Raw genomic sequence first — 23157 nt, 5'->3', positions numbered from 1 at the left:
GGTGTTATTTATTGTTTTTACTGTATTTGACCTGTTTAGCATTTTAGTGGAAGCAAATTTAATGCTAAATACAACATTTAAAAAAAAATTTCCCCTCAGGGCATTGATTAATGGCCTGGATGAAACAAAACAGAATTTCAATCGTACGCTCTGTTTTTCTTTGCTGCTCAATCTGCTTTTAGGTTACTTTAAACAACTTTCTTGGTTAAAAATTAATTTTAATATTAATGAAAACAAAACCCAAATGGTGAAGGTATAGTAAAAGAAGTAATATTTTTAGGCAAATCCATTGCATTATTCTTTTATGGAAGATACCAGATGCTTGACAGTAGAGCTAGTGTCAAAAACAGTAACATATGTGATCAGTCCTGTTGAGTATTTATAGTTTATTTTTATGAAGTTATTTTAGTTGAACATTTTAAGCGTTTTCCCCCCTCAGGATTTCAAGAGGGTGTGATTTGTCCAATGTGTTTATTCTACTTTCTCAAAACGAACTATCTAGATTTCCAGATGCTTTACTAATTTTATATAAGGTGGAACAAATTCCTCTTTTTCTCAATATTACTAATTAATTAACCAATTGTTTCCCATCAGCATTATCTGCATCAGTTGTAAACCTGAGGCAGTTTTTCTCCTCAGGGGGCATTTGACAATGTCCACAAACATTGTTGGTTGACGCAACTAGGAGGCTGTTACTGGCGTGTAGTTTGTAGGCGCCAAGGATGCTATTAAACATTCTGTAATGCACGGAGCAGCCTCCTTCCCCAACAAAGAATCATCTGGCGCAAACGGGTAATGATGCTTCAATTGAGAAAGTACAATGTATATGACTTCATATTTAAAGTGTAGGGGAATAAAAGCATCACCTGTAAATTCAGCATTCATATTTATACTGCCATGGCACTGTTTAGCTATTGACTTATGATGAAAAAGATTTGAGGTGGCTTAACATGATTTGAAGCAGTTATTCCTCAAAGGTTATTCAATTATAGGAAGTTATTAGTTTGTGTCTGTACTTTTTAAGTTATGGAAATGGCTTCACTTCTTCTTAATGAGTTCATTCAATTCTTTCTTTGTTTTTTAAGCACTTAAACTTAATTCCAGTATTATGAAGGAGAAAACCATTCTTTTGTTTGTTGCTGGACTGGTGCTCACTATAGTTGTCATTGTTGGAGCCATTCTTTTCATCCCAGGTAAGACGTACAGTTACTATGAGGGAAGGCAAGATTGATAAGGTTGAGGACATTCAGAAGGTGGGGGGGGGATATTAGTTTCCTGGGGCTGCTATAGCAAATTACTACAAACTGAGTGTCTTAAAAATATAGCAATTCTCTCACAGTTCTGAAGGCCATAAGTCTGAAATAAAGGTGTCATTAGGACCATACTCCCTCCCAAGACACTAAAGAAGAATCCATTCCTTGCCTCTTCTAGTTTCTGGTGTTTACTGGCAATCTTTGCAATTCCTCGGTTTGTGGCAATATAACTCCAGTTTCCTCCATGTTAAATCTCCCTCCAAAGACACTTGTCATGGGATTAAGGGCCCACCTGGATAATCCAGAATAAGTTCCTTCTTTCAAGATCCTCATTTTAATCACATCTTTTGCCATATAATGTAATACTGAGTCTTTGGCTGTATAAATTAATATTCACAGATTCCGGGGATTTAGGAGGTGAACGTATCTTTAGGGCCATCATTCAACCCACTACAGAGGGAAACTTCACCGGCCAAGATATGGAAGTGGGAATGATTGTGGGAAACAAATGGATCTGAAACAGCCTTTATATTTGGAGGATGGGAGTGGGAGTAGAAAACAAGGGTATGTAGCACATGGAAGGAACAGCAAAGGTAGGCTAGGACTCAAAGTATAGACTGTAGAAAGCCATTTTATTTTGTTTTGTTTTATTTTTTGAGCACAATACAGTATGGGTGTAATATTTAGGAACATAAGTTTGGCAGCTCTTCTTGCATCTGGAGTTAGGATGTGGGGAGGAAGGACATGAATTCAGAAGATGGCTAGGAAGAATAACTGCTTTGACTTTGAGACAGATTGAATATAGGAAATGAAGGATTAGGTAAGATAGGCTCCAAAGTTTCTCACTGGAATTCTGTAAGGTAGTTAAGAAGGAGGCAGAGCCAATTCAAGTTTTCGACATGTTGAGACTTAGATGTTGACATTTAGATGTCTTAAGTTTTGTCTTAAATAATCAAGAAATAAGCACTTAGTTTGTGTGAAATTTTGGGGGGAACATACATTTTTAAAAGTTTCGCAGTATATAAGAGTAGTATTGAGATGAATACATTTAATAGGTTAAGTACTTTAACTTCCTGTAGAGTAGGAAGCATGTAGGAAAATATTTTAAATATTATTTTTATGTATTAACAGGTGAATATTCAACAAAGAGGGCTAGTGGACTTGGTTTAATCGTTGTTCCTACAGTGGTATTAATATTACTTCAGTACGCTGTGTTTATGATAGGTGAGTATTTGTCGTTTTGGCATGATTTTGCCCACCTTTTTCATTTAAGAAAACAGCATTTTTGATTAAAATGTTCTTGCATGGTTTTTTATAATATAATAAAAGTTGGTTTATTAAAATATTTCCCACGCTATTCTTAGTGACATTTTCCCCACATGGATTAATTTCAAGGTTATAATAGGTTTTCAAGGTATTTAGTTATTTTGTAAAAAGTGATTTTCACATATATATTTGATGCCAGTCAATGGCTTTTTAAAACTATGCTATATAATTTCTTACTAATTAACTTTATATTCTTATTTCAAGTTTTTGAAGTTACAAGTAGATAATTAAACATACCCCTTCTCTTCTTTTGCTAAAGCACTCCTTAAAAAAACAAAAACAAAAACTAGTTCTACAAAATAGGGTTTAAATCATAGATAGTGGAAATACATATTTTTTTAGTTATTGGGAAATCTTAACATTGTAGTTTTAATAGATAATATAAATATCCAGCCTATAATTGGTAACATTTTCACTGCATTTGGGGAGTAAATCACTAACATTTTTTTTGTTAGTATTAAAGGATTTTTTTTTCTTATTTGTACATTTAACTCTTGGTCCTAGAGCCTATCTCTGGGTGGCTGTATATTGGAAAGGTATTAATTTGTTATAAAAACACAGATCTAGTTATGATGTTTATAAGGGCATACTTGTGTAAAATCATTATGTAAACTCCCTCCACCAGAGCAATTTGTGTGCAGGTGGCGAAGCCATGCATAATAGCCATTTATATTATAAAATGCACAAATATGGTAAAAGCAGCATTGTTCCAAGATTTGGAGTGAAAACTGCCAGTCCAGCTCAGCTCACTGCGAAAATAAAAGACTGCTGAGTGTGTGACTCTGGAGCTGACTACTTGTTTGGAAAGGCATGATGTTGATCCCTGGGAAAGCAGCTACCATCTGTCAAGGAGCTCCAGAGTCAATCCTTGGTCATAGGATATTATTCTTGATTGCACAAAATACAAGTTGGAGTGATTGCTTCTTCAATACTCTCAACATGCTTTTTCTTCAAAGCTCCAGCTATCGGGATGTCCTCCTTCAGCATTGCCATACTGATCCTTCAGGTCCTGGGCTTCGTGCTCTCTGTGGTTGGACTAAGCCTCTGTGTCTCAGGTAAGGGGCACGCTCTTCTCTAGTCCCAGTTTGTCTTCTTAGTAGGAATTTCTCTTGGATAAAGCTTTTTTCTTTTTCTTTCTTTTTTTTTTTTTTAAATATATAGATTTTATCTTTTGGAGCAGTTTTAGGTTCACAGCAAAATTGAGTGGAAAATACAGAGTTCCCATATACCCCACATACTCATTGCCTTCTCCACTATTAACTCCCCCGCACCCCAGGTTTGTTACAGTCCATTGAACCAACATGGTCATCATGGCATTATCACCCAAAGTCCATAGTTTACATTAGGGTTCACTCTTGCTGTTGTACGTTCTATAATTTTGATAAATGTGTAATGATATGGATCATAGTCATAGAGAGAAAACCATACAGAAAAATGTCACTGCCCTGAAAATCCTCTGTGCTCTTCTCGTTCATCTTTCCTACCCTGAAACCCCTGGCAACCCCCGATCTATTTACTGTCTCCATATTTTTTTCATTTTCCAGAATGTCGTGTAGCTGGAATCATATAGGATGTAGCCTTTTCTATTGGCTTCTTTCACTTAGTAATCTGCATTTACGATTCCTCCATGTCTTTTCATGGACTGATAGCTCATTTATTTTTAGCACTGGGTAATATTCTGTTGTGTGGATATACCACAGTTTGTTTATCCATTCACATATTGAGGGACATCTGGTTGCTTTCAGTACATTGCAAAGGTATTAATTTGATATAACATCACAGATCTAGACACACAGTGTCTAGAGCTTTTCTCTTTGAACTCTCATTTTGCCCCCACTGAGAACAGTGCTTTCCACATTGCCCTGAGAGTGCTGGCTGTATATGGCTTATGGGCTGGCTGACTGTTCTAGCAGCCAAACGGCTACACCTATATTCGCACGAGAGCTTTTAAAGTAACTAGGCTCCAGTTGGTTAGAGACTTAGGCTTTACACACTATTTTTCATTAGTTTTGATATAATAAGGTAAATATAATGCATGCCAAGGCTTTTCTTATTGTAATAATTTGGAGTCATTTTACTGACTGAGTTAATAATGGATGAACATACGTAGATAATTTTCGTTTCTTGATAATTAGAAAATTAATTGTTCTCCTTGATATAAAACTTGATATTATTACTGTTATTGCTGGTTCTTTTAAAACATTCAGTTATTTCATGTGAATTTCTAATACAAAATTTCATTTGTTTTTACAGTGTGTGCCCCAGTGCACGGCCCTCTTCTGATTTCAGGTTTGGGAATTGTAGCTCTAGCAGAATTACTTGGATTAGTTTATATGAAATTTACTGGTAAGTCAACCTTATTTTTGATAGTCTATGCCAAGAATTTCAAATATATGAATATAATTTGGAAAATGCTTCAGTTCTTACAGTTTAAGATTAAAGAAATACATTGGTAACCAATGAAATAGGGTAGAATTCATAGGAACTAATGACAAGTTTATGGACTAGTTTAAAAGAAAATTCCTTTATGTTTTAAAATCAAGTAAAGGAGATCAAGTTGAGGATTCATTTTAATAAATAGGAAAAGATTTTTAATTGCTCCGTCATTTCTATGATAGAGCTCTTTCACAGAGACCTGTTAGTCACTTGCTCTTCTTATAGACTCCGCTAAGTAGACAGGAATTGAAATTCAAAATCTGTCACTTTTGTTAATTAAAGAGCAGTATCCTCTGATACTTGACTTCAAAATATCAGGTTGGTGCAAAAGTAATTGAGTTTTTTGCAATTATTTTTAACCTTTTAAACCGCAATTACCTTTGTACCAATATAATATGTTAAGTTAAAACCAATACAATAAAAACATTGAGTTTTAAATTTTAGGCTTTTGGTACTTTCATTTTGTCCCTCCTTTTTTAATTTTTCAATTACAGTTTATTTTCAATATTATTTTATATTAATTTCAGGTGGACAGCATAGTGGTTGTTATATAATTTACATAATTTAAGAAGTGATCCCCCTGACTGGTCTAGTCTGGCAGTATACATAGTTGTTACCATATTATTGACTATATTCCCTATGCTTTACTTTACATCCCCATGACTATTTTGTAACTACCAATTTGTACTTAATCCCTTCACTTTTTTCACCCATCTGTCACCCCGATAAACCTAGTACCCATCTTACACCATACATAGTTATTATAATATTACTGACCATGTTTATTTTGCTACACCCTACATCCCCATGACCACTTTGTAACAACCAATTTGTTCTTTTTAATCCCTTCTCCATTTTCACACATCGCCCCAACCCCCTCCCATCAGGCCACCATCAAAATGTTCTCTGTCTCTGTTTGTTTCTATTTTGTGTGTTTGTTTATTTTGTTCTTTAGATTCCACATATAAGTGAAATCACACTGAATCTGTCTTTCTCTGTCTGACATACTCCACTCAGCACAATACCCTCCAGGTCTATCCATGCTGCCACAGATGTCAAGAACCCATTACTTTCCATGGCCAAGCAATATTCCATTATATATATGTACCACCTATTTTTTATTAATTCATCCATTGATGGGCACTCAAGCTGCCTTCACATCTTGGCCATTGTAAACAATGCTGCAATGAACATACGGATGGATGCAAATGTCCCCTCAAAGTAACATTTTGGGTTTTGTCAAATAAATACCCAGAAATAGGTCCTTCTTTGTCTCTTGTTATAGCCTTTATTTTAAAGTTTATTTTGTCTGGTACAAGTATTGCTATCATAGCTTTTGTTTTGTTTTGTTTCCATTTTCATAAAATATCTTTTTCAATCCCTTTACTTTCAATCTGTGTGTGTCTTTAAATCTGAAGTGAGTTTCTTGTAGGCAGCATATATAGGGTTTTATTTTCTTATCCATTCAGTCACCCTGTGTCTTTTGGTTGGAGCATTTCATCCATTTGCATTTAAAGTAATTGTTGATAGATATGTAGTTATTGCCATTTTATTATTGATATATATATATATATATATATATATATATATTCTTCTTCTTCTTCTCCTCCTCCTCCTCCTCATCCCCCCCGTGAGCTGACCTGGCCTCACTCAGCAATAATCTCTGCTGATTTTCACAGCCAGAAGTTATGGGGACTTCTCTCCCTGACTCTGAAATGCTAGGTTAGGGAACCTGGTGTAGGGCTGAGACCCCTCATGCCTCCAAGTGGGGGCGTACCTCCAAAGTGGAAAGATATCCCTCCACTTTTTAACAGTCACTTGTGGGTGTGAGACCAGCTCGTTCTGCCTCTCTGCTCCTCCTACTAGTCTTGATGCGACTTCTTCTATATGTTCTTAGTTGTAGGACTTCTGTTCAGCTAGACTTCAGGCAATTTTCAATGTTGGTGGTTCTGTAGTTTAGTTGTAGTTTTGATGTGGTCATTAGAGGAGGGAAGCACAATATTTACCTATTCTGCCATCTTGACTGGAAATCTCTGGGCTTTTATGACTTCTAAAATCAAGTTTTGATAAGTTTGGAATTAGGTTATTGTTTCTAAACTATTTACTTTGCCAATTTTCAATTAACTGGTTTCTGTATAAGTTATTTTAATACATATGTAGAGAGATAGATGCTTTTAATCATACCTAAAACTAAGGTGTTGTCTTACGTAAGCTAAAGATGTTCCCTACAATCTGGTTTATATTAGTGTCCCTTCAAAAACAATAATAAAATAAAAAGCTCTGTATTTTTATTTATGAAGTAAACAAACTATTAAACGTTTATCAAAATAATCGAAAGTTGCAAACTAATGAAGTGGGAAAAAAGTCTTCCTGCTTTACTTTATGCAAAGTTTACTGTATGTGTTTCTAAAAATTCACACAAACCTTGAATTGTTATAGTCAAATAATTTTCCATATGACTTGCCTAGTACTTTCAAAGAAATTTTACCTTTATTGCTCAACTTCAGTTTTTGCTGACTGATAATTGAGTTTAATTCTGTTACATATTCTTCATCTCCTTTTAATTAATGCTTATTAGATGAACAATTAAAATACAGTGCGTACATAAAATTTACCTGTCTTTAGTTTGTGTTCATAATATCAGAGTTGTTTTGTCAGTGCAGTTTTCTTAGTTCATGCCTCATAAGACCCTGAATGCACTTAAGACTTCTGAAGCAGAATGCCGTTCATTTGGGGATATCACGAGCATCACGTTGTGAATGTTGATACACATTCTATTTTTGTTGAGTCTTCTAATCATCATTTGTCTGATGCTTGAAGTTAACACTATTGATTATGCTGTTCCCGATGAATGCCTGAGAACAGTGTATGACCTGCAGTAGCCATACAACATGATGTAGTATTAGATGTCATTCATTGACTGATGGTCAGCTCTCTGTTCTTTTTTCCCTCATTATCTAGATCACCCTCTCTTTTATTGCCGTGCTTTCCATGTCTAACAAAGAACGATGTTCAGTACACTTCTGAACAGATCTGGAGATGCGGACTCAAGTGGAAATAGGCATTGTCTAGCTCTTCCCCCTTTTCTATTGTTTACATCCCTGTGAAACAAGTGTAGTTACAAACCAACTGTTCTCAAATCAAAGTGAAAGTGAAATTATGAAAAGTTCCCCAAGTTATTTTTTCTTTATCATAGTTTAACATATAAATATGCCGTATGTATGAGGACTGATCAATACATACAGTGACCATTTAAATAAAAAATTTATTACAGTAAAAGATGCATTGCCATTAATCCCCCTCAGAATACTCCCTTTCACTTCGAACACAGTTATCCCATTGTGTTTGCTATTTTCTGAAGCAGTTCTGAAAATCCTCTTTCATGAGTGTCTTTAGTTACACTGTCGTGGCTGCCTCGATGTCCTGAATTCAAAACTTATACCTTTCATGGTCATTTTGACTTTGGGGAAGAGTCAGAAGTTGATAGTGTCAGATCCAGTGAATAAGGTGGGGGGGAAGGACACACTGAAATGTTTTTATTTGACAGAAATTGCCGTACCAGTCCGGCCCGGTGGCTCAGGCGGTTAGAGCTCCGTGCTCCTAACTCCAAAGGCTACCGGTTCGATTCCCACATGGGCCAGTGGGCTCTCAACCACAAGGTTGCCGCTTCAACTCCTCGAGTCCTGCAAGGGATGGTGGGCAACGCCCCCTGCAACTAAGATTGAACACGGCACCTTGAGCTGAGTTGCCGCTGAGCTCCCGGGTGGCTCAGTTGGTTGGAGTGCGTCCTCTCAACCACAAGGTTGCCGGTTCGACTCCCGCAGGGGATGGTGGGCTGTGCCCCCTGCAACTAGAAAACGGCAACTGGACCTGGAGCTGAGCTGCGCCCTCCACAACTAAGACTGAAAGGACAACTTGAAGCTGAACGGCACCCTCCACAACTAAGATTGAAAGGACAACAACTTGACTTGGAAAAAAGACCTGGAAATATACACTGTTCCCCAATAAAGTCCTGTTCCCCTTCCCCAATAAAATCTTTAAAAAAAAAAAATGTTTGCCGTACCAGAAGTGATAGGTGACACGGAGCCTTTCCATTGTGATAAAAAAATACGGTGAATGCTGCTGCCAAGTGCCATCCAACAGAAAGGCAGGGATCTTCAATACAGGAAGCAGCACGTTGAACCTTAGTAACAGTGTGTGACAAGTTTCAGTTTGTTCAGTGCAGTCAGTCGGGTATGAGCTACGGTTGAGAGAAGGTGTGTTTTAAGTGTGCCGTAAATCATCCTTCATCACGACAATGCTCCGTGTCACACATCGCTTCTGGTATGGCAATTTCTGTCAAATAAAAACATTACGGTGTGTCCTTATCCACCTTATTCACCGTATCTGGCACTGTGCAACTTCTGGCTCTGTGCACTGTGCAACTTCTGTATCTGGCACTGTGCAACTTCTGGCTCCAAAGTCAAAATGATTCAGGATATCAAGGCAGCCATGACAGCGCAACTAAAAACACTCACAAAAGAGGACTTCGAGCACTGCTTCAGAAAGTGGTAAGAACGATAGGATAAATGTATTTGAAGTGAGAAGGAGTATTTTGAGGGAGGTTAATGATAATGTGCCTTTTATTGTAATATTTTTTTTTCAATTTAAACATTCATCGTATTTTTGATCACCCCTCACTAAGACTTTAGTCCAATTTTATTGACATGTTGAGAATATTCTAAATTAACTTTTCATATCAACCTGTCTGATGCCAGAGTTCAGAAGCTTACCTTCCTTCAGATGAAGGCAAGAAGAGAAAAAGGTACAGGAAAGTTGCTCTTTAGATACTGTAGTACACTAGGAAAATGGATGTGTTTTTCTTTATTAATCTGAATTTGTAAATCTGAGTATATATAGCATTACGGTTGCAAATTTGAGCATTTGAATCAGGAAGTAAAAATTATAAATGTTTTCAAAGTAACTTTTACTCATTGCAGATGCTCTGTTTTTTTAAATCCTAATGAATGTGCCTTGACTTAAATGCAATAAATCCTCAGATAGTTAAAGAGAGAGCTTGGATTTTTTTTTTTTTAAGATTAAGTTAATGTCCCTATGAGAAGTTTAACTTTTATCATTCTTATTATTTCCAAGTTTAAATTTGTAGCCTTAATTGTTGCTTTAAAGAGTATAATTTTAACTTTCATTTTTTTCTGGTCTTCTTTTTTAATTGTGTTGGATTTTTTTCAATGGAAGCACTTAAATTTTATAAAATGAAATTAGGTACTGGGAACAATAACAATATGAGAGCATATAGAAAATTAAAAGAACTAAGTAAACTTGTTAAAATTGGGCTTTTTATTTACATGTGGTGTTTATATTTATTTATAAGGGTCAATACTTATTCATTTTTTTAAAGCCATTTCCACTATAAGGGCATATAATCGTGTTTTGATACAAATCAACCTACTAGCACTCAGAAACCATATTTACCAAATCTCAGATAATTTAGAATGACAGAGTAGGATATAGATAGATATAGATATAAAAAATTCAGTGATTTTTTTTCCCCATTGTTGAGAGGTGAATCTGTAGCAATAGAAAAAGTATTCCTGGAAATTCAAAACCTAGAAATATATTTATGGCATGTGTAAGTGTTTCAGGGAAAGAACAAATCAAGAAGCATTGCAAGTGAGCTTATGAATGCTTAATGACTGAGGTTTAAAAATACGTAGATATGGCTTTCAAAGCCTTAGGCCCATGGTGGCAGCAGATAAATCACAGTCATTCTTTTGTCACGTAGGTCATGTGCTTATTGGAGAGGATTAACTCAAGCAAAATTAACTTCTACACTGTTTGGTTTTATAATATTAGAGGGATCACAGCTGACTAGTGTCCCTTTAAATCAATGTTCTTTATAGATACCTTTTTTTCAGAATGGGCTAGCCAAATGTGATGTTTCCTGTGCCTGAGAATTGGAACTCAGAAGCTATTTTTTATGCATTGTTAGGGTAGAAAAGGAGTTACTTGGCAGTTCTTAATACTAATTCTGATGAATAAATGTCTGAGCTCAAAAATATAACTCTAAAATCTTACCTATGACCCTTCACGTTACCAGTCAGAAATTTACATAGCTTGTTAGTTCTCTTTTCCTTGCTAGAACATAGATAGAGGCATGGTTTAGTTGAAGTAAGTTGTATATACATGTGACAATCATGATGGTGCCTAATAAAGTCTATAATTCTGTCTGGTTTATTTGAAAGGCTGCTAAAATGTGAATTCGCTGATATTCCCAACCCATTTTCACTCCATAGTACTTTAAAAAGAGGTTTTCTTCTTGTTTGGTTGTAAGGACCGTACCACTCTCCAGGTGCCTCCTGTAAGGGAGATTTACCTGAAAGCCACACATGAAACTAGCAGAGATGGAAATCTCATGAGAGCAGACACATAACTGGCCTGACAGAGAATGGAACAATAAGTAGTTTAGCAATTGGAAGGATTCAGTACATCTCGAAGGACTGAGTCATCACATTGCCTTCTCAGTAACCAGAGTTAGTTAGCCATTCTGCCAGTTATACTTTCTTAGTTCTTCTCTCTGTGGTTCTTTACCTGCTAGCCAACTAGCTCATCCTCTCATTTATGTCCTTATTTTTCATCCTATTTATGTCTTTTCACTGGTAGCTCTTCTTACCTATAGCTCTAAGCTTTGAGCTTCTCCTTACTTACTTTCTCTTCTTGTCACCTCCCTTTACCATCACCAACTTTCTAGTCTTTCTATTTCTCTCCCTTCAGATTTTAGTGGGAGAGAGAAACATTTCAGGCCAGTCACTTGCCATTTTCCCTGTTTGAGAGAGCCTTATAAGGTTCTGGCTAGCCTACAGAGTGGCTACACTTTGGTCCAGTCTCACCCCCATTTCCCATCCACTTTGGAACCTTGAGAGTGTGGACATGGAAGAGTGGTAGTAAATAAATAGCATACAAAGCTAGAGCAGTTCTGGAGGCCTGCCTCAACCGACTAATAAGCGAACCCAGTGCTGTCATCCAATTCTGAGAACAGCGGGGTTGACTACTCTGACCAGTAGCACTGCCCTCCTGCAGACTCATTCACCGGATGTCACCCGTTGATGCTTTTGTATCTGTAGGACTCTGATTCTGTGTTAAGGACTGGTTTTAGCTGTTCTGAGTCCTCCTCACTTGGTTTGTGTAAGGAAGTTCTCTGTCCTTCCCTACATAACTAGAGCAGTTCTTTTTCCTTTGATCGTTTTTTTTAATGCCCTGTTTTCCTTCAACTTCATTAACCAATTCATGCAGAAGCAGTGAAGGATCAGCTAAGAAGGAACACACAGAGAAGGGCTTGATTGCAGCTAAAACTATAGCTGTGTAGAATAATTCTTTAAACTCGGATCTGAATATTTTCCTTCATTTGTTAGCTACCTGGAGCTTTGAAAACTGGAAAGATAGAAGAAGAGAAAAAAAAAAATAAGACAAGGCTACAAGGAACAAGAGCAGTGAACTAAGGGTGGGAGATGGAGTAGAGGTCATTACCACATTCCACTTTCTGGCTGGGTTGAGTACGGAAGGCTGTAGAGTCTGCAGTGGGAGTGAGTACATGACAGCATGTTTCCACCACTAAGTGTAACAGGTGACTGACTGGGGGAAGATATGGCATGCACAAGTGAGAGAGTGTATACGTTTATTATGTGATCTATATGAAGTATTTGCACCCTTTTGTTCTATCAATTCATAAAATCAAGATATTCTGTATTTTTTTAATAGACTATCAAAGCTGGAACTCTTTCAGTGGAATTTCAGGCACCTCTAGTTTCAGCCTTGATCATTTTATTTTAAAATTAAACATTATATGGCCTTAATTTCATTTATTAAATTCATTTTCTTAATTTTTAATTTTATCAGCTACCAATCAGAGGACTATACAGCCACCTAGGGTAAGTTAAAATGCCTTATATGAATTGTGTCTGATGACTTGATGGTTTAGATTCAGGAATGGTAATTGAGATACTGAACGCTTTCACTGTTTAAACATCAAATTAAGAGAACATTGAAGTCATTTCATGACCTTTGCATAAACAGATCCAATTTTATTTTAAAACCTATATTTGATCATTTACTAGCAATGGGATAGAATAAATGATTCCTTAAGATTCTGCTGACTTCTGGAAAGTTTACATGTAAAAATAATGGTCACTATCTCTGCGGAAGGAAAGCTGATTCCAATATATTGCATCACCAGTTAGATTCATTTGATGTGCATATACAAAATGATATTTCAGGCTTAAAAATGAGGGAGAGAGATTTATATTAAATTGATTTTATTAAATAATCTAAAATAAATGAAATATTGCTTAAAAATAACTGCTCCGCATGATGATTCCTTTCCCTCCTTCCCCCATTTTATAAGCATTTTTCTCCCTCCAAACTATACCGTAGTTTACATTATATCTTACTACCTCAGTAAGCTATCTGACAAAAGTCCAAGAAAAGGAGTAAATTTAGGAGATAAACTGAGAGGGAGAAATGAGGGGGAGGTTAAAAAAAAAAAAAAAACCTTTATAAATGGAGATTCATCATGATGACAGGCACAAGAGCTACTTTATGGAAATAAGATCTGGAAAGGACTATACTGTACTCATCTTCCTATGAAAGATTTAATGATAGCTCTGTCCGCAATGCCAAAAGTGAAACTCCTATGTGTGGCAGGAAGTGGAGATTACATATGCTCCTAAATCTGACAAGCCTCAGCAGACATGCCTGAAAGGCAAGGGGTGTGGGGGTGCATCTACCACAGGTGTCTATTCTAAAACAATCGCTGCCATAGCTACATTGGTCACAAACACACAGCAGTTTTTAATGTGCCTCTGTTAGAGATAATCCAGCCATTAGACCCTTAAATCCTAATACATTTTCTTTCCGTTACCAAGTTCAAGTTGCATGACTTAAAATGATTCTGTTTTGCTCTCATCTCTTGTTTAACTGTATTATTTATTATGTTGCTATTTATGTTTGCACTTTAATAATTTTTTTCGAGAAGTTAGGATTTCTTGAACTGAGAGGCTGGGTGGGCTGGGAAATTCTACATAGAAAAATAATATTAAGAGAATAATACAGTTATTATTAAACTATTCGTGAGACTTGGCAAGCTTTGCTTTTTTTGCCTTATCTTTAGACTGTAGGAGTCACTGTTTACTATATGGTTTAAATGTTAGTGTATATACATTTTAGTAGAAAAGAACATGAAATAAATTCCATTTTTATATACATCTATTTTAAATATTTTCCAGAAAGCTGTAGAGGAACCCCTTAATGGTATGTGGTTATTACAAACTTGTGTATTTTTCTTAATTACCAGATCATAATTTGAACTGGTCCCAAAAGCACTTAGAATGTTCTGTCTGTGCCTTGGGAAGAATCTAGGTTTTTATTTTTTTTATTTTTCTTTTCCTTGTCTTGACTCTTTTTTAAAAAATTTTTATCAAGAATTAACTATTGCTTTTGTAATGTTCTTATCTCTGAGAAAAATGCACTGTTCTGTGTCTCCCAAGTAGCTGCTTGCACTAGCCAAGTGATACTGGGCGAGGGGACCTTTCATTGCCTTTTTATATTGGCCAAGATACCCCCAGTAGAGTAGAATTTCAATTAATTTTAATTTCTGATTTATAAATTTCAGAAAGATAGAGGCTCTCACCATGGAGTGAGACCAAAACATCTCACATTCTTTCTCCCTTAATCTAGATCTATATTCCCATCTGACTTTGTTTCCTTGTGGGGGCTGTGTGTGTATGATCCACAGAAAGGCATTTGGAATCAAATGCCTTAAAATTAATTGGATTTATAGCTGGGGACGAGGTGGCATGATATTACTGCATATTTAGAAATGGTTTTTAATTGTGGAACCTTACTAACTGCTTGCTTGGTTTGTTACTAATTCTTAGCATTTAAAGAATCAAAAGGAATGATGAACGATGGTAAGTATAAAGTGCACCTACAATTACAGATTGGTTAAAGTATGGCCAGTGAAAAGAAATAAAATTGCTTCTTGAAAATGTTTTTTTTTAATAAAAGGGACACTGTCAAATCATAAAAGTTTATATTTCTTGATTTATAAAACTTAAATCTACTCTGTTAAAATTGCAAAACTAGTAATATAAAAGCTGTAGGGTGTCACTAATCAGACTCTCCAGTTATATGGCTCATAGCAAAATTACTGCTTTTTAAAAAACATTTTCAGATTTAGTGTCTGGTGATTGTAACTTTAAAATAGTTATTGTAAGACACATAGATAATCTGGCACAAATCTTTTATCATCTTGACAGAGTTTCTTTTGTGCTTGTGTTGCTGATTTTGTTGCATTTAACCCATGGCGACTTAATATCTCTGCTTTTCTAAGCAGGAACTTGGTTTTAACCTTTTAGGAGAGGATTTAACAAGAGAGAAAGAAAAATGTTTAGTCACTCCAGCTTTTGCTTCTTTTTTGGGGACTCTGGGCTAACATCTTAAAAATTTTATTAAATATTGTAAAGACGTACATTTGTTCTTAAAGATAAATAAGCCAGAGATATTGAGTACTGGATTTCATTTTGATTTCATCTTAACATGCTATGATCTTTCAGTTCTGTTTACATTTTAATGTGTTTGTATCTTATCAAGAATTTCTTCATACCTTTGGTATTTGCAATCATGCCTTGATCATATAAATAGTTCACTTTCCATTTTACTGTTTTAAAGTCTGTGACCTACCTGCTCACCTCTATAGCAAAGTATAGCATTTAATTCAAGAGGCTATATCCCTGGGTACAATTAATTTTTGCATAAGATTAAAAACACACCTATTGTGTGTTGGTGGATTAAGTTTAAAACAATGCTTAGGCTGTGTTCAACAAGGAGTAACAGAATGATCCCACTTTGTAGGTTCTGTCACAGGCTTTGTTACAGAAATGCATGTTTTGTTACACTAATCATGGCCCTCCTTAAAAAAAATAATTGTAGTTAATGGGAATAAATTAAATGGCATTAAAAAAAAACTGGTGTTGGGAATAGTGGCATGGTTTGTCCATGTTTTCATTCTGGTGTTATTTTTTAATTTCTTTGTTCTTTCCTTTTCCTACTGCGATGTCATTTTTCTGTAGTTGTATGAAGAAACTAAATTTCTTTTCTCCACTGTCAGAAAACCAGTATAAGAACCTTGAGTACCTCTTCTTTGTTAACTTCTCTGAAGATGTGACTTTTTTCAACCACTGTTTCAGGAGCTACAGCAGTTTTTGTTTGTTCATAGCACATAAAATCTACAATGACCTTTGAAATTGCCTTAATTTCACTAATATTTAACTGTTCAGAATTTGTTAATTACTGTTAAATGTCTGTCTGGTGGGCTTTTCCAACTGACAACTACACGATGCTTATAGTGTGACTTGTTGGTGAGTGAGGTTCAAAGTACCCTCCTAGGGACCATAGTACTATTTCCTCTTTTATTTATACCTAGTCACCTGTTTATTTCACTTACATTAAATGAGTGATACAGATCTAACGTAAATGTGATAGAATATTATTCTATGATCAGTATCTTTTGCTTTGAAAAATCAGCATGTGTTGGCTTCTCAGCTAATCCAGCAAATGGAAATGATCAGGCTTTGCTTATCTTTATTTTCATTGGACATTGGCCCTACAACTAAAAAGGCTATTTGCCTGGTTTATGTCTGTGACCTTTACAAATACTTTTCCTTTATTTTTAGATATTACATCTCTGAAACAATTCTAAATTTTTAAAATGTATCAACTTGTTAATGCACAAAAAATAGACATGAATAACAATTATATGTTCATTTTTCAATTTTCCAGAGTAACTGAAGTGATGGACTCTGATTTGGAGAATAGTAAGATGTGAAATGAATACACTTGTGTTTAAGCACCATGGCCTTGATTCACTGTTCAAGAGAAGAAAACAAGAAAAGTAACTGGAGTTTTCACTTATTGAAAGTAAATCATTGACCTTTAAATGGTTGTTAAAGTTGAGTTTTTATTCAAAGCATTTTTAATTTAGTTAATAAAAGAGTTATGATCTGTGTTTTGTGCCCAATTGAGATCCAGTTTTTTTGTTGTGATTTTTATTCAGTTAGGGGCAAAATTAGAGTTGGCAACTTCCAAGAATGATGCCTTTCAGGTCCTGCGACCTCTTGACTCTAGGTCACCAGAAGGGAATTGGTTCAAGAAGAGAATTACCTGGCACTAATCTGGTGGTTACCCAGAGATGTCTTTGAATAATAGTGGCTTCCGTGGAACCTTAGCAAACTCAGGTTCACAGCCACTTTGGCAGTTACGGTGTCAGCTGAATAATGTGTCTGCCAATTCTGGGTCAAGGGAATAGCAAATTAAGTGCAGACAGGAGTTTGGGAACATTTTGTATTCTGCCTACATGTGATGTAATGCCGATGGAGATTGTGGTCTTCATTCTTGGGATTGCCGTTCACACATTCTTCCTTCAACATACAGTGTAACAGATCCTTTCCAGACTAAGGGTAATTTTATTGATGTATGTGTTTTTCTTTTATTCACACAACCCTTTAAACCCTGTCTTGTCCTCCTGTTATTTGCTTCTGCTGTACAAGATACAGCACCTTTTCTCCTCTTTGAACGTGGTCCAGTGATACAGTAGCGTCATTGCAGAAAGGAGCCAGACTTGTTCTCAGAGAACTGTGTTCACACTTTTCAGCAAAAATAGCGATGGTTGTAACATATGCATTCCCTTCCTTGGATTTGAAGGCACAATCTACAGTGTTTCTTCACTTCTTTTCTGATCTGGGGCATGAAAAACCAAGATTGAGATTTGAACTATGAGTCTCCTGCATGGCAACATAATGTGTGTCACCGTCAGGCCATAGACCAGCCCTCGAAAGGGTGGTTTTATTACTGTTGTATCTATGTTGCATGATAAACATTCATCATCTTCCTCCTGTAGTCCTGCCTCGTACTCCCCTGACTCTAAGATTGAAAAGTAAAACAAAACCCCCACATTTCCTACCCCCATTAGAAGAAAACTAACATTCTGACAGTTGTGATCGCCTGGAGTACTTTTAGACTATTAGCACTCGTTTTCCTCCTTTGTGGGTATGTGTTTGTATGTGCACATGTATCAGATAGGCACATGCATCTTCTGTATGGACAACAGTGGGGTACCTACAGGAGAGCAAATGCTATTCATGCTTTTAGCAAAAACATTTAAAAACAAAGATCTTTATTGGGTGGGATTATAGTTGATGCAAATATTTGATCACGTAAAACTTTAAAAACTTCTAGGTAATTTGCCAAGTTTTTTGACTGCTCACCAATACCCTCTAAAAATACTAGAGATTCTTCCTCTTCGTGTAATGATAAGACATTCACATTTGTAGTTGTACTACTAATAGTTATTTCTTAGTCCACTGAATGTTCCCATGTGCCTCTTTTATGCCAAATTAATTGTCATATTTCATGTTGGGACCAAGTGGTTTGCCCATGGCAAATCTAACTTATTTATGACCTGCTGATGCCTCTCAGAAAACTGAACACACTATGAAAACAGCTCTTCTTGAAAAAATAAAATAAAAATAATTTTTTTCCTAGTTGTGATTGCTGTCCAAAATATTATCATATGTAGAGGGAGCTGTATCCCTTTATACAAATCTCATGGCTCCTGCTGCTCTTTTTCCTTCTGAAAATATTTATATTTTAGTAATATCATTTGTTACTTTAGAAATGAATTTTGTTGAAAGGAGAAAAACGGATGGACTTGACAAAGATCCAAATTCCTATTCTGTATTAAGAAAAAGTCAGGTGTGAAAATCTTTCTAGTAAACTTTTTTATAAACTAACATTGTACCTTTTAATATCTGGTAAATTCTCCTTTATTTGGGGTTCAGTCTGGGAACTTATCCATCCTTTATGTTATCCATAATGCTGCCTATTTTATGAGGCATTCACTGCCCTAGACAACGCATAGAGAGAGATAGCAGGAGAAATGCCAGAGGAAATCAACTCTTGCTCTTACTTGTCAGCTTGTCTGCAAAAGGGACCACGGCAGCAGGAGCCCTCTTGCTTGGGCATCATTGGGCCAGTTCATTCTTTTTCAGTCAGATTTGTAATGGCTCTAAATTTTCTGTCACACTTAATTAAAATGGCTAACAATATTTTGGGCATCATATATCTGTTTCCCTCCCCACCACCACCATAATCTGCTTTGTACTCACCCAGTTTTTACCATTGACTCTTTGTTCGGTTTTATTTATTCTGTGTCCTTAGAGTGACACCATTTGTCAGTTTTGCAACAACCTTTTCAACCTTTTTGGCCAAATCAAATTTTTCCTTTCCTTCAAAACAGTACCCTCCAGCCAGCACTTCCTCCTCCACTGGCTCCCTTTTGCAGTCTATTCCCATCTGTCTAGCTGCCCCTTTCATCTTTCCATACCTTTCCTAGTACTTCATTTGTCTCTGCTTATATCTATTGGTTTATTTGTGTTGCTTCTTTCACTTGATTTTAAAATTTCTCCATAGCAAGAGCTATGTGTTTTCATTCTCCCCGCAGTGTTTCACATGCAGTAGATACTGAGTATGTGTTTGATGATTGAGAGTTGGCTGTATGTAGGTATCCCTCTGTTTTTCATCGGGTAAGCTACAGAGTTTTGTTTTTTGACAAATTTCACATGCTCTGAAAATCTTAAAAGATGATGATTTGTCACTCGGAAACTCCAGGTCCATTCTGTTTAAATTTCTGAGAGTGTCAGAATTAAAATAATGAGGCTATCCCATAATTGGGAATGTTGCTCTTTTCAGGATGCTGTAGTCAATTGAGTAAATGACCAAATAAATTGTGGTTTGAGTTAATAGAGCTCAAAAAGTGATAAGTTTGCTCCTCCATTTCCATTTCATTAATAAGAATTAAGCTCTATATCACCTTCTAGATTTCTGTTGTACTAAAATTGATATTCAAAAATGGACATCTGTGGTGTATGTATAGAAATACATACCCCTTTATTTACCTGTCCTTGGAAACTACAGAAATGATTGCTGGGAAACCCTTTATCTTTTTATTGTATTTGATGGAGAGTATGTTTAGAAAGAGTTTTACACGTGTCATATTTTCAAAACCACTAACTGACATCATCCACTGGGGACCTTTGTTAAGTCATTTTCCATGGCTAATAGGTATAATCCAGGTAACTTTTAAGAGATGAGCAGTGAACAAGAAGTTTTCCTGCCTTTGGTTTTTGACAGCTCTTACTTATCATTTAAGACCAGCTTTCCCATAAATTTAGCCTTTTGGGGAGAAAAAAAAGCGTTTGTAATCAGCTTCTCTGTAAGGCAACCGCAGTGGAATCTTAGAAGTGTTGTTATCAGAGTTGGTGAGAGAGGGAAACATTTTTGTTTTTATTAAATGGAGCATTATTTACAAAAAGCCATTGTTGAGAATTAGATCCCACACCAGATGAATATCCATTAACCATTCTAAGTAAAGAAAAGTCCAGTGTCGCTATGTGCGAGATCCTCTCTTAGGGGCTTCTTTCCGTAGCAATTAAAGGTGTGCTATTTGTCAGTAGCCATTTTTTGCAGTGATTTAAAGACCAAAGTTGTTTTACAGCTGTTACTGTTAAAGGTTTTTGTTTTGTTTTTAATATGTATTAAATCAATTTATCACTGTTTGAAGCTTTGAATATCTGCAATCTTTGCCAAGGTACTTTTTTATTTAAAAAACATAACTTTGTAAATATTACCCTGTAATATTCTATATACTTAATAAAACATTTTAAGCTATTTTGTTGGGCTATTTCTATTGCTACAGCAGACCACAGCACATTTCTGAGAAATTTCATTTATCAATGTATTTTCAAGTCCATATCCTAGGTAACAATGCAAAGGATGACTTAAAATATTAATTTATAAATTCTTTTTAAAGTATAATGCCCAATAAGGAAACTTTTCATTGGAACAAAGTTTTAATTAAAAGTTTAAACAAGTCCAATGTGTTCATTTTTCCTACGGTGTAGTGGAAACATGACATGAGAAAGTAGGAGACGTGGGCTGTAGTCCTAGCTATGCTTACTAACAGAGGACCTGGGAGGTAAGGCAAGCCACCTCCCTGTGTCTCAGCGTCCCTCCTCATCTGTAGAATGAGAGAAGCTTCTTCCAAAACTGAAATGTAGATTAAAATGGGTCTCTGTTTTAATGTGTTATCGATTAAGGCTATTTTAATTGCAAATGAAAGAAAACCTAAATCTAAGAAAAATGGGATTTATTGGCTAATATAACTGAAATTTCAGATGTGCAACTAACTGGGTTCTAGGCCCAAAACAATGTCATAAGGATCCAGTGTCTCACCAGCTTTCAGCTTTCCTCTCCTCCCTGTTGCCTTCCTTTGCAGGTTACATGTGATGGCAAAAGGCTGGCAGCAGTCCGAGACCCACCTTCTCCCAAACTCAAGGAGAGTAGAAGGGAGGAAAGAGAGGGCATCTCTCTCAGCAATGCCATCCACCCCAGACAGCACCTCAGAGCTCTTACTGGGTCGTGTGCCTCCCTTACCCAGTCCCAGAGACCAAGCATCTCTGACGCTCTGACTGAGCCGGCCTGAGGCCCATGTCTAGCCTAGAATGGTGGTTCCCTCTGGAGTAAAGCAAGAGGGGTGGTGCGGGGAGGACTGAGGCGAAGTTAACTTGAAGCAAAATCAAGATTGTTACCAGATGATGAGATGTCATAGATTTGGGGGCACAGGCTTCCTAGTCAGTGCATTCCTGCAAGTATGTCCTGAGTCTGTATTGTACGTGTGATTGTAGACCATTTGAATGGAAAATAATATTTGGAAGCAAGGTAGTATCTCATCCCCTTACCTCATAGGCAATTTAATTTTTATGCATTTATGAGGACTTTTTCACTCTCAGCAGGAGTAACTAATGGAGTTCAGAAAGCATTTAATGGCCTGCCTCCTGCACTGAAAGCTGCTCTGTGTAGCACAGAATCTTACTCAACCTGATTAGAACTCCCACAGAGGGGGAGCCTTCCAAATGCAACTGGGTTTCATTTTTGTGCAGCACCTTTCCAGCTCAAGGCCTCAAGTTTGACAGCTTTTGAAAATAATGGATTATGGTAACTCCATGCTTATAGGACATGATTTCAATTGTGCTCAGATTTAAACACAATTGACAGTCTTCGGTGTATGAAGTGAGACTGTGTCTGAACTCTACATCCAGGGTTTGTTTTGCATATACGTATAAGCTTCAGGCTCAAGTACCCATCCATCAGATGAGAGGGAAATGAAGTATTTAACCCTGAGTTAGGGCTAATTGGACTGAAGGTAATGACAACAGCACTACAGACTGCATAGGAGTGAGAGGGGACTTAGTAATCAGAATTCTAGTTAGCACTCACTCATTTGGCCATTTTGATTAAAAGGGAGGAGCTTTTCAGCTCTGATAATAGCCAGTTGGGGAAGAACAGGTATATTTTTTTCCCAATTTGGATAAGAGGAAATGCTTGGTAAGAAGCCCAGTTTGGAGAGAGGTGATTTGTAGGTCTGTACACTGCAATCTGGTGCCAGTCTAGATGCCAGATAGCATGCAAGTGTGCAGATGTGCAAAACTGCCGCGATTGTTCTTTTCAGATATTACAACACCGTGTCATCCTCCTCTTCAAATAGTCATATTTGGTCATAGGCCTGCCTTCCAAAAAAGACAACTATTGCTTTTCGTTTTCTGATTTTCTGTGACGTGCCTGCGAACTTCCTCAAGATTAAACTCACAACATCTAAGCTGATAAACTCCCTAAACAGATGGATTGTTTGCGAAGTTTAAGTGTATTCTGTGTAAAACATGGAGTATATCTTCCATGGAAGATCTCTGCTGACTTATTTTTAAAATAAATAGTAATTTAGCTCTTTGGATCAGTCCATAAAGGCTTTCTTAGTCATCTTTATTAAAAAGATTGTTTATTTGAGGGGATGCCGTAGTTAAGCTGCATTATGGGTGGGTAACTTTTGTGTACAAACCAATTATCGTATTTGTAACTCATTCTGTGGGGAAATATATCTCTCATCCTGAGGGCAACTAGAAAGTGCTGGAACCTTTGCTTTCCCTACTACAGCACCTCTCCCTAGCGTTTGTAGGAATAGCGGCCCCACTGCGTTGGG

At 36.4% G+C, this 23157-nt stretch overlaps 1 protein-coding gene across 4 annotated transcripts in view; it reads left to right on the top strand.

Moving 5' to 3' along the window:
- The window catches only part of CD47 (CD47 molecule), a 55800-nt gene extending 35007 nt beyond the window's left edge, over positions 1–20793 (top strand). Inside the window, exons 4-11 of one of the 4 annotated variants that reach the window (XM_033127264.1) lie at positions 1086–1193; positions 2385–2477; positions 3536–3634; positions 4833–4925; positions 12909–12940; positions 14294–14318; positions 14945–14977; positions 16848–20793. In XM_033127264.1, the coding sequence (XP_032983155.1) occupies positions 1086–1193; positions 2385–2477; positions 3536–3634; positions 4833–4925; positions 12909–12940; positions 14294–14318; positions 14945–14977; positions 16848–16852 (488 nt within the window). In that variant the 3' untranslated portion in view covers positions 16853–20793. The remainder of the gene's footprint in view (positions 1–1085; positions 1194–2384; positions 2478–3535; positions 3635–4832; positions 4926–12908; positions 12941–14293; positions 14319–14944; positions 14978–16847) is intronic. The other 3 variants (XM_033127280.1, XM_033127273.1, XM_033127288.1) reach the window with 3 other exon arrangements.
- The last annotated feature ends 2364 nt before the right edge of the window (positions 20794–23157 follow it).

This window comes from Rhinolophus ferrumequinum, chromosome 2 (assembly GCF_004115265.2).
Source record: "Rhinolophus ferrumequinum isolate MPI-CBG mRhiFer1 chromosome 2, mRhiFer1_v1.p, whole genome shotgun sequence".
Classification (NCBI taxonomy): Eukaryota; Metazoa; Chordata; class Mammalia; order Chiroptera; family Rhinolophidae; genus Rhinolophus; species Rhinolophus ferrumequinum.
The sequence above is the reverse complement of the archived record's forward strand: the minus strand, read 5'-3'. Positions and strand labels throughout refer to the sequence as shown.